General features: G+C 38.4%; 1 protein-coding gene across 3 annotated transcripts in view; it reads left to right on the top strand.

Moving 5' to 3' along the window:
- Positions 1–21,604, top strand: part of ACAD11 (acyl-CoA dehydrogenase family member 11) — an 89,130-nt gene that overhangs the window by 56,770 nt on the left and 10,756 nt on the right. For all 3 annotated transcript variants that reach the window (XM_082654809.1, XM_082654810.1, XM_082654811.1), the window contains exons 14-17: positions 7,375–7,441; positions 8,069–8,154; positions 11,153–11,224; positions 12,121–12,275. In XM_082654809.1, coding sequence (XP_082510935.1) covers positions 7,375–7,441; positions 8,069–8,154; positions 11,153–11,224; positions 12,121–12,275 — 380 coding nt within the window. The remainder of the gene's footprint in view (positions 1–7,374; positions 7,442–8,068; positions 8,155–11,152; positions 11,225–12,120; positions 12,276–21,604) is intronic.

The raw sequence follows: 21,604 nt of genomic DNA on the forward strand, positions 1-21,604 counted from the left end.
CTACCAATGTGAAGTCACTGAGGGCAAAGTTGCTAAGAGATGAGCATATCAGCCTTCCTCAGCAGACTCTAGCACAATTCTTCCAAAAGAGGCATCTCTTCTCCTTACCATGGCTGATCATTACTCTGATCTCTTGCTGCTTGCTGAGGGATACTGCTCTTAAATTTATCCCTGCCCTCTCTAGACTCTCTGGTCTTTTGCCTTCTCTTACCTCTTATTCTTCTTTATCTTATGTATTTTGGGAGCAGGAGGAAGCAAACAAGCAACCTTCCACTAAATTCTTAGAATGGCCTACCCTCCATCCCTCATTGCCTCTCTGACTTATTTCCTTCTCCTCCTCTTTGCTTGCTTATTCTGCCACACCAACCTCCTTGCTGTTTTGAAATGTGCTAGGCACATTCCTTCTTAGGGCTTTTGTACTGGCTCTTCTATCTGCCTGGACTGTGCTTCCTTTCAGTACTTGCAACGCTCACTCCCTCATGTCTTTCCAGTCTTTGTCCAATCACCACCTTCTCACTGAGGCAACCCCTGATTATTCTATTTAAAATACCCTTCACAAACAAAACAAATGAACAAACATAACAAAACAGAAACAGAGTTATAGATACAGAGAACAAACCGATGGTTGCCGACAGGTGGGAGGGGGATGGGGGAGGAAAGAAATAGGTAAGGGAGATTAAGAGATTACAAACTTTTTTTTTTTTTCTGTACGCGGGCCTCTCACAGGCTCCGCACGCACTCACGGGCGCAGCCGCTCCGCGGCACGTGGGATCCTCCCAGACCAGGACACGAACCCGTGTACCCTGCATTGGCAGGCGGACTCTCAACCACTGCACCACCAGGGAAGCCCGAGATTACAAACTCTTAAAAAGAGATTACAGGGCTTCCCTGATGGTGCAGTGGCTAAGAATCTGCCTGCCAATGCAGGGAACACGGATTCAAGCCCTGGTCTGGGATGATCCCACATGCCTCCGAGCAACTAAGCCCACATGCCACAACTACCGAGCCTGAGCTCTAGAGCCGGAGCTCCGCAACAAGAGAAGCCACAGCAATGAGAAGCCTGTGGGCACCGCAACGAAGAGTAGCCCCTGCTTGCCCGAAGACCCAAGGCAGCCAAAAATAAACAAATGTATAAAAACAAATACATCTTTGTTGATATGTATACATTTAATACATTATTCCATAGCATGCATCAAATTTTCAAAAAAAAAAAAGGACTACAAACTTCCAGTTGCAAAATAAATGAGTCATGGGGATGAAATATATAGTGTGAGGTATATAGCCAATAAGTAAGTAATATCTTTGTATGTTGACATATCATAACTAGATTTATCATAGTGGTCAGTTTAAAATGTTTAGAAATATCCAGTCACTGTGTCGTGTAACAGGAACTAACATAGTGTTGTAGGTCAATTGTACTTCAAAAACAAACAAACATAAAAAAAAGAGATCAGATATGTGGTTGCAAGAGGCAGGTGGAAGGGGAAGGGAATTAGATGAAGGTGGTCAAAAAAGGTACAAACTTCCAGTTATAAGATACACAAGTAGTAGGGATGTAATGTACAACATAATAAATAGAATTAACACTGTTGTATGTTATATATGGAAGGTGTTAAGAGAGTAAACCCTAAGAGTTCTCATCACAAGGAAGAAAATATTTTTCTATTTCTTTCATTTTGTATCTGTGTGAGATGATAGATGTTCACCAAACTTATTGTGATAATCATTTCATGATGTATGTAAGTCAAACTTATACAGAGCTGTATGTCAATTATATCTCAATAAAACAGAGGGCAAAAATTAAATAAATAAATTAAACTAAATACCCTTCACCTGCCTATACTCCCAATCAACCTTACCCATAGCACTTTTCATGTGCTAATGTACCATATCATTTATATTGTGTTTGGTGTCTAATGTATCTCACCCTGTATTAGAATATAAGCTTCATCAGATTAGGGACTTTTGTATAATTTTTCATATATAAATATATAGAATAGTGCCTGGCACATAGTAGATACTCAATAAATATTTTGAATTAATAAATAATTCTACTTTCCCTTCTGATTATTGTCCCATTTTACTTGCCCTTGATGCTGTAGTTCTTTAATGGCTAATTAAATTTATGAATGAATGAATCAATCAATCAACCAGTCAGTGCTTAAGTAACTTATCTTCCACAGACTTATAAATTTAGCAATGCAGTTGGAATTTTAGATCCAGATCTTTAGCCTTAGACGATTTCTACTTTTTCATACTATCCCTTATGCATGTGTATAATTCCATGATGTCATCTATTATAGAATTTTGATACATATTTATAGATATTTAAAAGTATCTGTCCTTTTCCTTCATTTCCTCCCCCATGTACTTTCAACCACATACTTTCTTGTAAATAGGATTCCCTTCTTGTAAATCAGTTATAAAGCTATAATCTTTACATCTTTTCAATTCGGTCATTATTTTTGCTGACTCAAACACATACCCAGCCCTTGGGGCATAAAGGGTCTCAGGATCAAGCTTCCTCTGGTAGTATATAGTGAGTCACACCTGTGTATGAAACATGGTGAAACTAGCTCACTGACTGACCTTTTCCTGTATTTTCCTCCTCAACAGAACTAGAAGAGGTGTTAATAGGGAATACTTGACAACATTTGAAAGTCAATCATAAAGCTTGGAGGATAGGGAAAGGCATCACTTACCTTAGGCAACTTTTCAAAGTATTTACTTGATGCTTCTTTAGCACCTTTTTTTTTTGCACCTCTCTTCCACTTGCCTTCCACCATAAGTTTATTCCAACTGGCTTCTCACCATAAATTGTCTCTCACCCTTCCTCACCGGTCCTAACAGCAATGTCCCTTGTTCCTATAGAATCTCTCTCTCCACACCCATTTCTCATTTTCTTCTTGTAGTGCCATTTTTCTCAGTATTAGGTGCTTGGGAAGCAATCTGACTAAACTATATTTTACATTTTCACTGAAAATGTCTTCGATATTAAGATACAAATTGAGCATTATTTAATAATCTTATGATTACTCTTTAGTGTCCATACTACGTATTGAATTCATATTGTATATGAGTTTTTTATTTAGCATTTTTGCTTAAGCATTTTCATGTTATTCAAACTCACTATAAATGACATTTTTCGTAGCTAAATAATATTTTATGTGGATTACCATAATTTGACTTACCATTCAACTGCTATAGGACTTTGAATGTTTCCAGCATTTTGCTATTACAAATAATGTTATAGAGAGCATCTTTATAGATATGGTAGGAAACTGCACTTAATCTAATCTTACTGAGGGATGTTGAAGAATGGGACTAACCATGTATAACTATCCCTTTTCTTATTACACTAAAGATAGCATTCTGTAGAATAATCTTAGAGTTCTTTCAATTAAGTGCATTGAAAGCTTCCTTATTCTTTTTAGAAGGGTTCCATTATGTGGACATACCATATAATAGTCTCCTATTGATGGATATTGATTTATGCCCAATTCTTTGCAAGTATAAACAATACTACTACAGTTAATAATCTACATCTGTCAGTTCATTCAGAAACAGCTATACCTGTAGGATAAATCCCAGAAGTTGAATTGGTGGATCAAAGGATAAGCGAATCTGTAATTTTGATGGATATTACCAAATTGTACTACATAGGAATGGTATTACTTTGCACTTTCACCAATAATATATGGAAGTGTCTATTTCCCTAGAACGTTGCCAGTTGAATGTGTTATTCCACTACCATCTTGCTGTCTTAAATGACTTGTAACAGATTCAGTACCCTTCGCCTGCCCTTGCCAGCTATGTGTGAGATATTTTCCCTAAATTGTTTTTTGCTTTAATTTTGTTTCTTACTGTACAATAATTTTATACAGGTAAACCAGTCAATCTTTTTCCTTTGATTTCTTTTTTTTTTTTTTTTGGCTGCATGCAGGGATTGAAGCCGGGGCCTTGGCAGTAAGAGCTCAGAGTCCTAACCACTGGACTGCCAGGGAATTCCCACATTTATTTTTGAGGCTCAACATTTCTTTCCCATCCAGAGATTTCATAGATACTAAATTGTTTTTTCTTCTAGTTTTTTTAATGTCTTTTTAAAATAAATTTATTTATTTATTTATTTATTTTTGGTTGCATTGAGTCTTCGTTGCTGTGCACGGGCTTCTCACTGCAGTGGCTTCTCTTTTTATGACACATGGGCTCTAGGCGTGTGGGCTTCAGTAGTTGTGGTGCGTGGGATTCAGTAATTGTAGCTCATGGGCCTTAGAGCACAGGCTCAGTAGTTGTGGCGCACAGGCTTTGTTGCTCCGCAGCATGTGGGATCTTCCCGGACCAGGGTTTGAACCCGTGTACCATGCATTGGCAGGCGGATTCTTAACCACTGCACCAACGGGGAAGCCGTTTAATGTCTTGATTACTTAAATTTTTTTTAAATTTTCAATTCTGATCTATTTGGACCTGATTTTGATCCAACTATATTTTGTAATAGTGACAGCATGTAACATTTATTGAATACTTATTAAATGTAAACCTTCCTAGCAGTAGAGTAAGTGAATTTCAAAGGTTGTTTCCCCTATTAATAATAGCACATATTCCAAAGGCACACATGAGATTGTTTTTTTTTAACTGAATGATAAACTTTTTCTTTTTTTTAACAAGTGGAAATTTCATTTTAAAATGTTACTTAACTCATATTGGTTTTTTATTCGTATTTGAATTAAAACTAAGTATTAATGCTAAGACCAAATGAAGTTTAAGTATTTCACCTTAGAAGTTCAATGTTGGTAGAAGAAGTAACCTTGAGACTTTGTACATAGCTAACTGCACTTCACATTATATTATTGTTTATATCACTTTTTTTTATTGTTACAGACCATATCCATACCCAATAGTCATGTTTTTCTCTACCTGTCATCTTTCCTTGTGTTAGAGAATGATTTTGTTTGATAACCATGTGGTTGTAAGAGCCTGTGAAATTAAAACTCATCAGCAAATATCAGTAAAATGTCCTTTTCAGCCTGACTTAATCCTGGCACTTGAACAGTCTTGAAATACCACAGAGTCTGGATTAAAAACAAAATTATCTTATCTATGCCATCTGTTTTCATTCATGAAGGCCTGTGACACAGCAGATATATTTAGATGTTTTCTGGTCTATTCAGATTTCCTTTAATATATTTAATTTATGACATTTGGTATCCTGTTCATTAACTAAAATAACATGAGAGCAAAAACTCCCTTTAGAAGAAGAACATTTCTGTTGCTGCACCTGCCAAATTATGCTTGTAGCTAAGATGAGATGATATATTTGTGAGAGAGTTTTCCCATTTTCTGAAACATCAAGGTTAAATCAAAATATTTCAAAATTTACAGCTTATATATTCACCCTTACTTCCTCTACTTAATGACCCCAAAAAGGAGAGCCAATTTAGAAGTTTTATCTTTTAAGAATCTGAATTGTTTTCCATATTAGATTGAGCAAAGCAGAATTAAAGAATTATTTGCCTTGTTTCTTGAGTTTCTTCAAAATTTACCTGATATCTGAAATCTGTTGGGCACTTACATAAAGCTGTGACAACAATTTTTTATGATAGAAAGAACAAGACAAGAAATACTATTGGGAAATATTAGAGAGAAATATAGAATTGGAAAAAGATGGCTTTTGGTTAGGGTTTGAGGGAATTGTAGAGAAGATTTTACTTTTGAAGGATTCAGCTTCTGTTTATCTAGAATTAAAATCCATGAAACCTTAAAAGATTTACCCAAAATGTTCTTGATTACCAGGATAGAAAGTAGACAAAGAAAAGATCTGTAATGAAAATGAACCCCAAGTCATACCATTATGTCCTAATCTGATTTTCAGAAGTACACCCACCAAGGAGACACTGTGTTATATGGGGCAAGTGGCCTGACTCTTCAGCCTAAGGGCCTCAAGTCTTCCTACGAGTAAAAGCTCAAAAACCCCAAGTAGAAAAATATCCAGTTGAAAAATTAAAAGTAAGCCTTTCTGGAAAAGACTCTTTTCTCAATAATTTCTAGCTAAGAATCAAAGCATGATTACATATTATTGCAGAGCCAGGACGAATCAAGGGTAAAAAAAATTCCCCCAGCCCAGTGTTTTCAGATAAGAAATTTCAGTTAAGATGCACAGTGTAATTTAAGTATTATCATCTACCATTTGAATCATCCTGATGTTCTGAAATCTTCTTTCAGATTTTATCTTTATATGATTTCACATCTCCTAAAACCACTTTTTATAAGAAGTTATGTGTTTAACTTAATCTGACCCAGTTGCTTGCAGTCTTATAATTAGAACACCAGTTAAATGGTAGTTTCCCTGAGGCACTAGGTGCTTAGACTGGTGAAAATGAAACTTACTTTTTGCAAGAAGGCCCCTTTGGGGAATTGCCATAGACCTTAAACTGTAGTTAAATAAAAGTTTACATTAAAATGAAAATAGCTTTATATTTTCAAATTTTAACCCTTAATAAATCAATGAATGAAAACCTAGGCTTACTGAAGGTGGAATCAGAGCCTCATATATGTGGACAGCTCCAAGTAAACCATCTTCAGCTACTCCATAGCGTAACTAGGGCAAATGATGTAATCTGGGATGGGTACTGAAATCCTCAAATAGACTCACCCTCACCCAGCCCCATGGCTGGGGAAATTAGGTCTTTCTCAGTCACTGGTTGGGGAGTAAATATCATGAGTTTTAGTACTTCTTGTCCATATGTCAGAAAATATGGTATCTAAACAGGAGGAAATATGCTAGAAGAAGTTCACAACCTTTCTAGCATGCTGATGTCTGAAATGGTATGAATGGGAGAGCTGTCATTTTGTCTTAAGGGCTGCAGTTCTTTCACGGCTTCTTTATTTATTTATTTATTTATTTTTATTTTCTTTTTGCGGTACACGGGCCTCTCACTGCTGTGGCCTCTCCCGCCGCGGAGCACAGGCTCCGGATGCGCAGGCCCAGCGGCCACGGCCCACAGGCCCAGCTGCTCCACGGCACGTGGGATCCTCCCAGACCAGGGCATGAACCCGCGCCCCCTGCATCGGCAGATGGACTCTCAACCACTGCGCCACCGGGGAAGTCCCTCATGGCTTCTTTGACTTCTGGTTATTTTCGTGCAGCAGCTCTCATTGAGAAGTCCATTCTTGGCCTTGGCTAGTGATTTTTCTTGGGTGATACACAGTTTTGTACATAGCATTATTTTTTTTAATGAATTAAGGGTTTTCTTCCTGTATGTTTGTTTGTTTTTTTTCCCAGAGGTAAACTTAGAAAGATTAGAACTTTTACGGTGAAATGTCAGGCTAAAAATTTCTTTTTATGATGTATTGTTCTCATTTTCTCTCTGGTTTTAGGAGCTGGGAATCCAAAGTGCAAAATTGCAATTGTTATGGGAAAAAGTAACAATAACTGTGTAACCAGGTAATAAAACAATAGTGATTGAGAAATCTATGAGGAATAAGAGTAGGTCTTTCTCTGTATCCACTTAATTTACTTAAAATGCACCATTTGGGCTCACAAATCATAATAATATAAAATATATTATGACATTAAATGTCACATGTTTGTATTTCACAATTATTTTGCTAAAACATGTATTTAGAAAACATTTTAGGGAGTGTTACTGTACATTCTTCACTGTGGAATTTCCTGTATTAAAAGTGTTGCTGAATCCTCAAAGCTGTTTGGATCAGATTATAAGATATATAAAATTTTTCAAAACTGTTTGTAAGTTAGACATTTAGATCCAAGGCAATAGTTTTGAAATGTTTAGTGTATTGAACATCAGTTGCCAGTTACCACTTTGAGCAATGAGAAGCCTCAGTTAAATAACTTTCACATATTTTAAAATCATCATTGTTCCAGATCACAGCCTGAATCTGAATGTACTTAATGTATGTTTTTTACACAGTTCCCATTCCAGACATCATTGCTTACATAATTACATGATAACAACAATGAAAAAATGACAGTTGAGACTCTGCCTAACATCTGTTTTATTTTTCCACTTAGCACACTTTTCCTAACATCTGTTTTTCTTTTGACCAGACACAAACAACACAGCATGATTCTTGTTCCCATCAACACACCTGGAGTAGAAGTAATAAGGCCCTTGTCTGTTTTTGGCTACCTGGGTAAGTACTCAGTCAACCTGTCCTTGTATTTGCAAGCAGGAGGACTAGAATATGCAGTAACACTGAAGGGACTAAATAGCATTTTTTAAAAAATATTTATTTATTTGGCTGCATCAGGTCTTAGTTGTGGCACACAGGATCTTCATTGCGGCATGTGGGATCTTTCGTTGCAGTGGGCAGGCTCTCTAGTTGTGGTGCGCAGGCTCTAGAGAGCGCAGGCCTAGTAGTTGCGGCACGTGGGCTTAGTTGCCCCGCAGCATGTGGGATCTTAGTTCCCTGACCAGGGATCAAACCCATGTCCCCTGCATTGGAAGGTGGATTCTTAACCACTGGACCACCAGGGAAGTCCCCAGATAGCATTTTAATGCACAAGATGGGTTTTTAGAAATTTTTTGACGCTTAATAAAAATACGAGTGGAGTTCAGAATAGAACAAATAAAAAGAGAGGTGGTGCAGCATTCTACCACGTTTTGTTTGCTTTTGGGAAAGGGCAGACTAGTATTCAAGGAATAATGACTCTGTCTGCCAGTCTTCTCTTCATCATCCAGGAGAATAGATTAATGAAATACACCTGGAAAATTAAATCTAGGTAACCCATAGTAACATTCATTTTTGTTTTCAAGTTTAGCTTTCTTAGTCAATCAACCTCAAGAGCTATTAATAAGCAATGGGTTTTGACTGATTTGAATGCAAAACTTTTCCTTCCTTCTGTCCTTGGGTGGAATTTCTAAGAAGCAAGGATACTTTTGCTCAGGCTCACGTTCACTATTTCCTTGCCAATCAGGTTGCTCACTCAGCAAGTATTTGTTGAGTACTGAGCACCGTTCCAGGTACTTAAAATACATTAGTGAACACAGTAGACCAAGATCTCTGCCCTTGTGGAGCTTACATGCTGGGGGAAGGAGATAGAGAATAAATACAAACATGTAAATAAGAAGTTATATAGCTGTCAGCCAGTGATAAATGTTATGAAAAAGTTTACTGAACTTCAGGTTTTGTGGTGATGCTGGCTTTCTGTTTATTGTTGAAAGTGGCTAATGAAAATACTCAAGTAGTGGATATAAGACTTGCAGTTTTATGGAACATTTGGCATCATCACTTTCTGTAGGCTGCAGCTGGAGAATGCACCCACAGGTTAAGTGTGTTGGCAAACATGAAAAGATGCCCAACAACACTGATTATTAGAGAAAAGCAAATCAAAACTACAATGAGGTATCACCTCACACTTGTCAGAATGGCCACCATCAAAATATCTACAAACAGTAAATGCTGGAGAGGGTGTGGAGCAAAGGGAACCCCTCCTGCACTGTCGGTGGGAATGTAAATTGATAGAGCCACTATGGAGAACAGTATGGAGGTTGCTTAAAAAACTAAAACTACAACTACCATATGACACAGCAATCCCACTCCTGGGCATATACTCTGAGAAAACCATAATTCAAAAAGACACATGCGCCCCAGTGTTCATTGCAGCACTATTTACAATAGCCAGGACATGGAAGCAACCTAAATTTCCATCAACAGATGAATGGATAAAAAAGATGTGGTACATATATACAATGGAATATTACTCAGTCATAAAAAGGAATGAAATTGGGTCATTTGTAGAGATGTGGATGGACCTAGAGAGTGTCATACAGAGTGAAGTAAGTCAGAAAAACAAATATTGTATATTAATGCATATATGTGGAATCTAGAAAAATGGTATAGATGATCTTATTTGCAAAGCAGAAATGGAGACACAGACATAGAGAACAAATGTATGGATACCAAGGGAGGGGGGAGGAGGGAGGGGGGAGGAATTGGGAGATTGGGATTGACACATATACACTATTGATACTATGTATAAAATAGACAACTAATGAGAACATATTGTATAGCCCAGGGAACTCTGCTTAATGCACGTGATAACCTAAGTGGCAAGGAAATCCAAAAAAGAGGGGATATGTGTAGCTGATTAATTTTGCTGTACAGTAGAAACTAATACAACATTGTAAAGCAATTATACTCCAATACAAATTAACTAAAAAAAAAAAAGGATTGAATTATAAAGAAAAGAAAAGTGTTGGCAAGATGGGGATAAACAAGCTCACTGTGCATGGGAAGTCACTGGGTTGCAGAGCAACAGCCTGAAAGACCACCAAAATGAGTTTATAATGTTGGTTGGCTACGGATACCCTCCATTGTAGAGCCTATGTTTGAAATTTCAGTATGACAATTTCACCAGCACCTCTCCAACTCCCTGTGCCAAGGCCAAAGGAAACAGTGTGGACATAATTGATTATTAATATCTATTCTGACTGGGAAAGGGTGTGGAGTTAGCATGAGATTATCTGAAGAATTTGGCAGGGAGGAGGGGTGATATAAAGACAAAATGTGAATGTGTTCCCAATCTCAGTCACATGCCAGCATTTTCAAGAGGCAAACACACAGTGAACAAGCCTAGACTGGGAGCAAACATACCTGAAGGCCCAGCCTCAGCTTTGTCTCTAATGCTGAACCTGCTCTGTCCCTTCAAGCAGGTTCTTCACATCATCAGGCATTGGTTTCCACAATGGTCAAATCAGAAATTTAAATTACTTTATTCACTTTCAATTTTTGAACCATTGGAACTTTTTTTTTCCGAGCAGAATTTTCTTTGGAAGCCCATATATAAAAAATTTCAAAGAAGAAGCAATAATAAAACAATAATAAAATAGTCTGATCGGAGCTGTGGAGCCGTCTTCCTTTTTCATAGCTCTACAACTTCAGAGAATGAGTTCAGAAACCTCTTGATGAAATGATATCTAAAATCTCTTAAAATTTCTAAAACAGTTGATAAGTTTTCTGGCCTACACAGTGCTGGGGGTTCAGGGCTCTGGTCTACCTAGGAATGTATGACATTATGGCCTTTAAATTCCACTATCTTTGAGTAATTATATTTCAATAGATTAATTATCTGTGACTGTTTTATGGTCAATTCATTTTGCTTTTGAAAATTTTATTCTCTATTTTATAGACAATTTCCATGGAGGACATTTTGAGATCCATTTTAATCAAGTGCGAGTTCCTGCCACCAATCTAATACTAGGTGAGATAAGTTTGGAAAAATGATTCTCTGTTATTTTGTTTTAAAATATTTTCAGGTCTAAATCTGGAAAAGATACGAAGTATACCATAATTTAGATACTTTCGCCTCTTATTTACTCCATTTATAAAGGAAAATTTTTTCCTTTGGTGGATTTTCTTCATGGAATAATAAGGTTTTATTTAAGTATTTGATGTGGTGTCACATCAGTTGAAAACACAGCTAAATACAAAAATTATACAATTCAGAGCAACACACTTTTTCCTAAAACGTGATCTTCAAGCCTCTACTTGTTTTACTAAAACCTCAGTACTTTCTGAATTCAAGTCATATACACAGTAGAAGCATAAATAACTTTGAATACTGTATGCCTAGAATGACTCCATCCTCTTGCTTGTTGGAATCCTACTCAACCTTCAGGGAACACCTCTGATGCCACCTCTTTCAGGAAGGTTCTTGTATTCCTCATCTCATCCACTCAACAAGCCCCTGATCCTGCCAGGCCCTAAGGTTACCATGATGAAGAGACAGCATCTCCCTCCTTTGCCTTTCTTGTCCCTCTCCATATCCCTTATCCCTAGCATCCTTGCCCCTCTTCTAGGTTCTAAACTCGGGTCTGTGTCTTATCTACATTTGTAACCATTGCAGCACTAACAAAACAACTTATGCAGAGTAGGTACTCAAAAGACAGTTCTTAAATTTGATCCAAGTTTTTCATGATGGTGGTTTAAAATACATAGAAATCAAAGTTCCATAAAGGTATAGTGAACCTTATTACAGAACTGACTTTTTTCCTACTGGAATGCCATTTTTATTGAGGGCATCTCATTAGTTTCTCAGGATTTGTGTAAATAACAAAAGAAATAGGCTGTGGTCATGTTATCCTTTCTTTCTCACAGGTGAAGGTAGGGGATTTGAAATTGCCCAAGGCCGCCTTGGACCTGGCAGAATCCACCACTGTATGAGAACAATAGGTTTGGCTGAACGTGCTTTGCAGATCATGTGTGAACGGGCAAAACAAAGGGTGGCCTTTAAGAAGAAACTGTATTCACATGTAAGGATAATTACTTATTTGAATTTATTGTAGCCCAATGTACTACACTAACCTTGAACCAAAACAGCATTACTTGGTCAGCAAGAGATTTCCTCTGCATAAACAAGGAGAAAATATGTTTTCCACAAAACATATTTATGTCTGAATTTAAATACAGTCTGACCAGAGGTAGTTATCTTTGTGAACGATTAAATAACTCTTTAAGTGCTTCAACACCTCAGCACACAGAGTGTGGACAATTCCTTCAACTTTCCCAGACTCTCGTTCTCTAGAGAACCTCGTACAGTAGCCTTCTGTACTAGTGTCTAGCCCTCTGTACTAGCCCTCTGTACATGTCCACTACTACTAGCCCTCCAGTAGTAGTGGACATGGGAGGGCTGTTGTAAGGAGGAAGGAAGCCTTGTCCTTTGGCTTTCTGGAAGGAATTAGGACAGATAAGTGGAGAGATATAGGAAAATAGCCTAAAACTCAGTGAAATAAGAGAGAGATAAAAATGGAATGGACTGCTTTAAAAAGAACTGAGATTCCTGTCAATGGAGAAATGCAAGTAGAAATGGGATCAGCATTTGGTGGGATGTTCATGATATTTTGAATTCTCGTCTCTAAATTATGTACTACTGAGTCTGTTGTTTACAAAGTACAGTAAACAATATAGTTACATCTGGGCACTACAATCCAAATTAGACAATATTTATCAAGAGAAAAAGAGACGGTACTTCCCTGGTAGCGCAGTGGTTAAGAATCTGCATGCCAATGCAGGGGACACAAATTCGAACCCTGGTCCGGGAAGATCCCACATGCCATGGAGCAACTAAGCCCGTGTGCCACAACTACTGAGCCTGCGTTCTAGAGCCCACAAGCCACAGCTACTGAGCCTGTGAGCCACAACTACTGAAGCCCACGCACCTAGAGCCTGTGCTCTAAAACAAGAAAAGCCACTGCAATGAGAAGCCTGTGCGCTACAATGAAGAGTAGCCCCCACTCGCTGCAACTAGAGAAAAATCCGCACACAGCAACGAAGACCCAATGCAACTAAAAATAAATAATTGAATAAATTTATTTTTTTAAAAAAAGAGGAAAAGACGCTATCATTTCAGACTTCCTTCCTTATAAGAAATGTTGAAGGGAGCTTTTAAGCTGAAATAGAAAACTTTTTAAGAGAAATGAGATATCCAAATCATCTCCCCAAAAGCCCTTGTAAATTTTAAGGAGGCAAGAAAAATTATTATTAAATATTTAATACTTATGATTGCTAGCATGTAGTGTTAGGTCAAACTTGTAGTAATAAAATTGTGTTCTAGAGAACCTTGCTAGTCATGTTTGCCGGACATGTGTATTTTAGTACATTTTATAAGATTGTCACAAATGTACTTTACAACCCCTTGTAAGGTACATTTGTGACAATCATAAAAATTTTGCAGTATATTTTTTTACCTTGAATTCCTATAGGCCATGTTTGCTTTTTTATGAAATATTATTCAGCATATCTATGATTTAGTTGTAACATTGTTCTTATGGAAAAATAACAGCCTGCTTTATGGCACATACCTAGGAATAATTTGTGGAAGAACCCCTTTAGTTAACTTTGAGAGCAAGTGTTCAGCTGTTAGATGGGCACTATTGGAAGAGGTAAGAAGATGTGAATGTTTGAGGCCATGGACACAACTCCACAATGCTGCTGGAGTAGGAGCTAAAGAGTTGCTCATGGCATCAACTGTCACTTCTTACACTTTTCTCTTTTCAAGATTGCTTGGGAGGAGCTTCAAGACGGCAGAAGAGTAAGACATGGAGGTCACCTTCCTCCCCACAGATATATCAGAAATACATCTACATGTGGAACAACTTCTACAGAACACCTACTAATGCTGGCAGAAGACCTCAGACCTCCCAAAAGGCCAAAAACTCCCCACGTACCTGGGTAGGGCAAAAGAAAAAAGAAAAAACAGAGACAAAAGAATAGGGACAGGACCTGCACCAGTGGGAGGGAGCTGTGAAGGAGGAAAGGTTTCCACACACTAGCAAGCCCCTTCGCGGGTGGAGACTGCAGGTGTCAGAAGAGGAATCTTCGGAGCCACAGAGGAGAGTGCAGCCACAGGGGTGCAGAGGGCAAAGCGGAGAGATTCCCACACGGAGGATCGGTGCCGATCAGCACTCACCAGCCCGAGAGGTTTGACTGCTCACACGCCAGGGCGGGCAGGGCTGGGAGCTGAGGCTCGGGCTTCGGAGGTCAGATCCCAGGGAGAGGACTGGGGTTCGCTGCGTGAACACAGCCTGAAGGGGCTAGTGCACCACAGCTAGCCAGGAGGGAGTCCAGGAAAAAGTCTGGAGCTGCCGAAGAGGCAAGAGACATTTTCTTGCCTCTTTGTTTCACGGTGCACGAGGAGAGGGGATTAAGACCACCGACTAAATGAGCTCCAGAAACAGGTGCATCAGCACAGACACCAGGGATGGGCATTAGATGCTAAGGCTGCTGCTGCCACCACCAAGAAGCCTGTGAGCAAGCACAGGTCACTATCCACACCTCCCCTCCCGGGAGCCTGTGCAGCCCGCCACTGCCAGGGTCCCGTAATCCAGGGACAACTTCCCAGGAGAACACATGGCGCACCTCAGGCTGTTGCAACGTCACACCAGCCTCTGCCGCCGCAGGCTCACCCCGTGTTCCGTACCCCTCCCTCCCCCCGGCCTGCGTGAGCCAGAGCCCCCTAATCAGCTGCCCCTTTAACCCCATCCTGTCTAAGCAAAGAACAGATGCCCTCAGGTGACCTACATGCAGAGGCGGGGCAAAATCCAAAGGTGAACCCCAGGAGCTGTGCGAACAAAGAAGAGAAAGGGAAATCTCTCCCAGCAGCCTCAGGAGCAGCGGATTAAATCTCCACAATCAACTTGATGTACCCTGCATCTCTGGAATTCCTGAATAGACAATGAATCATCCCAAAATTGAGGTGGTGGACTTTGGGAGCAATGATATATATATATTTTTTCCCCTTTTCTCTTTTTGGGAGTGTGTATGTATATGTTTCTGTGTGTGATTTTGTCTGTATAAATTTGCTTTTACCATTTGTCCTAGGGTTCTATCTGTCCGGGTTTTGGTTTTTTTTTTTTTTTTCACTATAGTTTTTAGTGCTTGTTATCATTGGTGGCTCTGTTTTTAGGTTTGGTTGCTCTCTTCTTTCTTTCTTTTTTTTTTATTACTTAAATTTTTTTTATTTTCAATAATTATTTTTTATTTTATTATTTTATTTATTTATTTTCCTTTTTTCTCCCTTTTACTCTGAGCCATGTGGATGACAGGATCTTGCTGCTCCAACCGGGTGTCAGACCTGTGCCTCTGAGGTGGGAGAGCCGAATTCAGGACATTGGTCCACTAGAGACCTCCCAGCTCCATGTAATATCAAATGGTGAAAATCTCCCAGAGATCTCCATCTCAGCGCCAAGACCCGACTCCACTCAACAACCAGCAAGCTACAGTGTTGGACACCCTATGCCAAACAACTAGCAAGACAGGAACAAAACCCTACCAATTAGCAGAGAGGCTGCCTAAAATCATGATAAGGTCACAGACACCACAAAACACACCACCAGAGGCAGACCTGCCCACCAGAAAGACAAGATCCACCCTCATCCACCAGAACACAGCCAGTAGTCCCCTCCAACAGGAGCCTGACACAACCCACTGAACCAACCTTGGCCACTGGGGGCAGACAGCAAAAGCAACAGGAACTACGAACCTGCAGCCTGTGAAAAGGACACCCCCAAACCCAGTAAGTTAAGCAAAATGAGAAGACAGAGAAATACATAGCAGATTAAGGAGCAAGGTAAAAACCCACCAGACCAAACAAATGAAGAGGAAATAGGCAGTCTACCTGAAAAACAATTCAGAATAATGATAGTAAAGATGATCCAAAATCTTGGAAATGGAATGGAGAAAATACAAGAAACATTTAACAAGGATCTAGAAGAACCTAAGAGCAAACAATGATGAACAACACAATAAATGAAATTTAAAATTCTCTAGAAGGACTCAATAGCAGAATAACTGAGGCAAAAGAATGGATAAGTGACCTGGAAGATAATATAATGGAAATAACTACTGCAGAGCCAAATAAAGAAAAAAGAATGAAAAGAATTGAGGTCAGTCTCAGAGACCTCTGGGACAACATTAAACGCACCAACATTTGAATTATAGGGGTCCCAGAAGGAGAAGAGAAAAAGAAAGGGACTGAGAAAATATTTGAAGAGATTATAGTTGAAAATTCCCTAATATGGGAAAGGAAATAGTTAATCAAGTCCAGGAAGCACAGAGAGTCCCATACAGGATAAATCCAAGGAGAAATACACCAAGACACATATTAATCAAACTGTCAAAAATTAAATACAAAGAAAGCATAATAAAAGCAGCAAGGGAAAAACAACAAATAACATACAATGGAATCCCCATAAGGTTAACAGCTGATACTTCAGCAGAAACTCTGCAAGCCAGAAGGGAGTGGCAGTACATATTTAAAGTGATAAAAGGGAAAAACCTACAACCAAGATTACTCTACCCAGCAAGGATCTCATTCAGATTCAAAGGAGAACCTTTACTGACAAGCAAAAGCTAACATAACTCAGCACCACCAAACCAGCTTTATAACAAATGCTACAGGAACTTCTCTAGGCAGGAAACTCAAGAGAAGGAAAAGACCTACAATAACAAACCCAAAACAATTAAGAAAATGGGAATAGGAACATATATATCAATAATTACTTTAAATGTAAATGGATTAAATGCTCCAACCAAAAGCCCTACACTGGCTGAAAGGATACAAAAACAAAACCCTTATATATGCTGTCTACAAGAGACCCACTTCAGATCTAGGGACACATACAGACTGAAAGTGAGGGGATGGAAAAAGGTATTCCATGCAAATGAAAATCAACAGAAAGCTGGAGTAGCAATCCTCATATCAGACAAAATAGACTTTAAAATAAAGACTATTACAAGAGACAAAGAAGGACACTACATAATGATCAAGAGATCAATCCAAGAAGAAGATATAACAATTGTAAATATTTATGCACCCAACATAGGAGCACCTCAATACATAAGGCAAATACTAACAGCCATAAAAGAGGAAATCGACAGTAACACAATCATAGTAGGGGACTTTAACACCCCACTTTCACCAATGGACAGATCATCCAAGATTAAAATAAATAAGGAAACACAAGCTTTAAATGATACATTAAACAAGATGCACTTAATTGATATTTATAGGACATTCCATCCAAAAACAACAGAACACACTTTCTTCTCAGCTTCTCATGGAATTTTCTCCAGGATGGATCATATTTGGGTCACAAATCAAGCCTCAGGTAATTTAAGAAAATTGAAATCATATCAAGTATCTTTTCCTACTACAACATTATGAGACTAGATATCAATTACAGGAAAAAAGCTGTAAAAAATACAACACATGGAGGCTAAACAATACACTACTTAATAACCAAGAGATCACTGAAAAAATCAGACAGGAAATCAAAAAATACCTAGAAACAAATGAAAATGAAAACAGATGACCCAAAACCTATGCAATGCAGCAAAAGCAGTTCTAAGAGGGAAGTTTATAGCAATACAATCCTATCTTCAAAAACAAGAAACACCTCAAATAAACAACCTAACCTTACACCTAAAGCAATTAGAGAAAGAAGAACAAAAAAACCCCAAAGTTAGCAGAAGGAAAGAAATCATAAATATCAGATCAGAAATAAATGAAGGAAACAATAGCAAAGATCAATAAAACTCAAAGCTGGTTCTTTGAGAAGATATATAAAATTGATAAACCATTAGCCAGACTCATCAAGAAAAAGAGGGAGAGGACTCAAATCAATAAAATTAGAAATGAAAAAGGAGAAGTAACTGCTGACACTGCAGAGATACAAAGGATCATAAGCGATTACTACAATCAACTCTATGCCAAAAAATGGACAACCTGGAAGAAATGGACAAATTCTTAGAAAAGCACAACCTTCTGAGATTGAACCAGGAAGAAATAGAAAATATAAATAGAAAAATCACAAGCACTGAAATTTAAACTGTGATTAAAAGTCTTCCAACAAACAAAAACCCAGGATCAGATGGCTTCACAGGCGAATTCTATCAAACATTTAGAGAAGAGCTAACACCTTTCTTTCTCAAACTCTTCCAAACTATAGCAGAGGGATGAACACTCCCAAACTCATTCTATGAGGCCACCATCACCCTGATACCAAAACCAGACAGATGTCACAAAGAAAGAAAACTACAGGCCAATATCACTGATGAACATAGATGCAAAAACCCTCAACAAAATACTAGCAAACAGACTTCAACAGCACATTAAAAGGATCATACACCATGATCAAGTGGGGTTTATCCCAGGAATGCAAGGATTCTTCAATATATGCAAATCATTCAATGTGATACACCATATTAACAAATTGAAGAAGAAAAACCATATGATAATCTCAATAGATGCAGAAAAAGCTTTTGAAAAAATTCAACACCCATTTATGATAAAAACCCTCCAGGAAGTAGGCATAGAGACAACTTACCTCAGCATAATAAAGGCCATATATAACAAACCCACAACCGACATCATCCTCAATGGTGAAAAACTGAAACCGTTTACACTAAGATCAGGAACAAGACAAGGTTGCCCACCCTCACCACTATTATTCAACATTGTTTTGGAAGTTTTAGCCACAGCAATCAGAGAAGAAAAGGAAATAGAAGGAATCCAAATCGTAAAAGAAGTAAAGCTGTCACTGTTTGCAGATGACATGATGCTATACATAGAGAATCCTAAAGATGTTACCAGAAAATTACTAGAGCTAATCAATGAATCTGGTAAAGTAGCGGGATACAAAATGAATGCACGGAAATCTCTTGCATTCCTATACACTAATGATGAAAAAATCTGAAAGTGAAATTAAGGAAACACTTCCATTTACCATTGCAAAAAAAGAATAAAATACCTAGGAATAGGGCTTCCCTGGTTGCGCAGTGGTTGAGAATCCACCTGCCGATGCAGGGGACACAGGTTTGTGCCCCGGTCCAGGAAGATCCCACATGCTGCGGAGCAGCTAGGCCCATGAGCCATGGCCACTGAGCCTGCGCGTCCGGAGCCTGTGCTCCACAACGGGAGAGGCCACAACAGTGAGAGGCCCATGTACCTAAAAAAAAAAAAAAACCTAGGAATAAACCTACCTAGGAGACAAAAGAGCTGTATGCAGAAAAATATAAGACACTGATGAAAGAAATTAAAGATGATACAAATAGATGGAGAGATATACCATGTTCTTGGATTGGAAGAATCAGCATTGTGAAAATGACTATACTACCCAAAGCAATCTACAGATTCAATGCAATCCCTATCAAACAGGCATTTTTCACAGAACTAGAACAAAAAATTTCACAATTTGTATGGAAACACAAAGGACCCTGAATAGCCAAAGCAATCTTGAGTAAGAAAAACAGAGCTGGAGGAATCAGGCTCCCTGACTTCAGATTATACTACAAAGCTACAGTAATCAAGACAGTATGGTCTGGCACAAAAACAGAAACATAGATCAATGGAACAGGATAGAAAGCCCAGAGATAAACCCATGCACATATGGTCACCTTATTTTTGATAAATGAAGCAAGATTATTCAATGGAGAAAAGACAGCCTCTTCAATAAGTGGTGCTGGGAAAACTGGACAGCTACATGTAAAAGAATGAAATTAGGACACTCCTTAACACCACACACAAAGATAAACTCAAAATGGATTAAAGACCTAAATATAAGGCCAGACACTATAAAACTCTTAGAGGAAAACATAGGCAGAACACTCTATGACATAAATCACAGCAAGATCCTTTCTGACCCACCTCCTAGAAAAATGGAAATAAAAACAAAACTAAACAAATGGTACTTAATGAAACTTAAAAGCTTTTGCACAGCAAAGGAAATCGTAAGATGAAAAGACAACCCTCGGAATGGGAGAAAATATTTGGAAATGAAGCAACTGACAAAGGATTAACCTCCAATTTTAGAAGCAGCTCGTGCAACTCAGTATGAAAAAAACAACCCCATCCAAAAATTGGCAGAAGACCTAAATAGACATTTCTCCAAAGAAGACATACAGATGGCCAAGAAGCACATTAAAAGCTGCTCAACATCACTAATTATTAGAGAAATGCAAGTCAAAACTACAGTGAGGTATCACCTCACACCAGTTAGAATGGGCGTCATCAGAAAATCTAGAAACAGCAAATGCTGGAGAGGGTGTGGAGAAAAGGGAACCCTCTGGCCCTGTTGGTGGGAATGTAAATTGATGCAGCCACTATGGAGAACAGTATGGAGGTTCCTCAAAGAACTAAAAATAGAATTATCATATGATCCAGCATTCCCACTACTGGGCATATACCCAGAGGAAACCATAATTCGAAAAGACAGATGCATCCCAATGTTCGTTGCAGTACTGTTTACAGTAGGCAGGTAATGGAAACAACCTAAATGCCCATCGACAGACAAATGGATAAAGAAGATGTGGTACATATATACAATGGAATATTACTCAGCCATAAAAAGGAATGAAATTGGGTCATTTGTTGAGACGTGAATGGATCTAGAGACTGTCACACAGAGTGAAGTAAGTCAGAAAGAGAAAAACAAATATCATGTATTAACACACATATGTGGAACCTAGAAAAATGGTACAGATGAACTGGTTTTCAGGGCAGAAATTGAGACACAGACGTACAGAACAAATGTATGGACATGAAGGCGGAAAGTGGCAGGGTTTGGGGGTGGAGGGGTGATGAATTTGGTGATTGGGATTGACATGTATACACTGATATGTATAAAATGGATGACTAATAAGAACCTGCTGTATAAAAAAATAAGTAAAATTCAAAAAAAAATAATACAGAGAGAAACCTTGTACCTTTGACCCAGTTTCCCCCAGTTGCAACATCTTATCAAACTATAATACATTATCAGAACCAAGATATTGTCATCAATATAGTCAAGATACAGAACATTTCCATTACCACAGAGAGCCCTCATGTTGTCATTTTATAGCTGCACCCATTTCACTCTCACCCCTCCTTCCTCCTTAACTCCTGGCAACCACTAATCTGTTCTTCATCTTTATAATTTTGTCATTTCAGAAAAGAAATTATACAGTATTTAAACTTTTGGGGTTGTTTTCTTTCATTCAGCATAATTCTTTGGAGATTTATCCAGGTTATATGTATTAGTAGCTGGCTTCTTTTTATTGCTGAGTAGTATTCCTTGGTGTGGATTATCACAGTTTAACTATT

This window comes from Grampus griseus (genome assembly GCF_964374135.1).
Source record: "Grampus griseus genome assembly, chromosome: 5".
In the NCBI taxonomy this organism is placed as follows: Eukaryota; Metazoa; Chordata; class Mammalia; order Artiodactyla; family Delphinidae; genus Grampus; species Grampus griseus.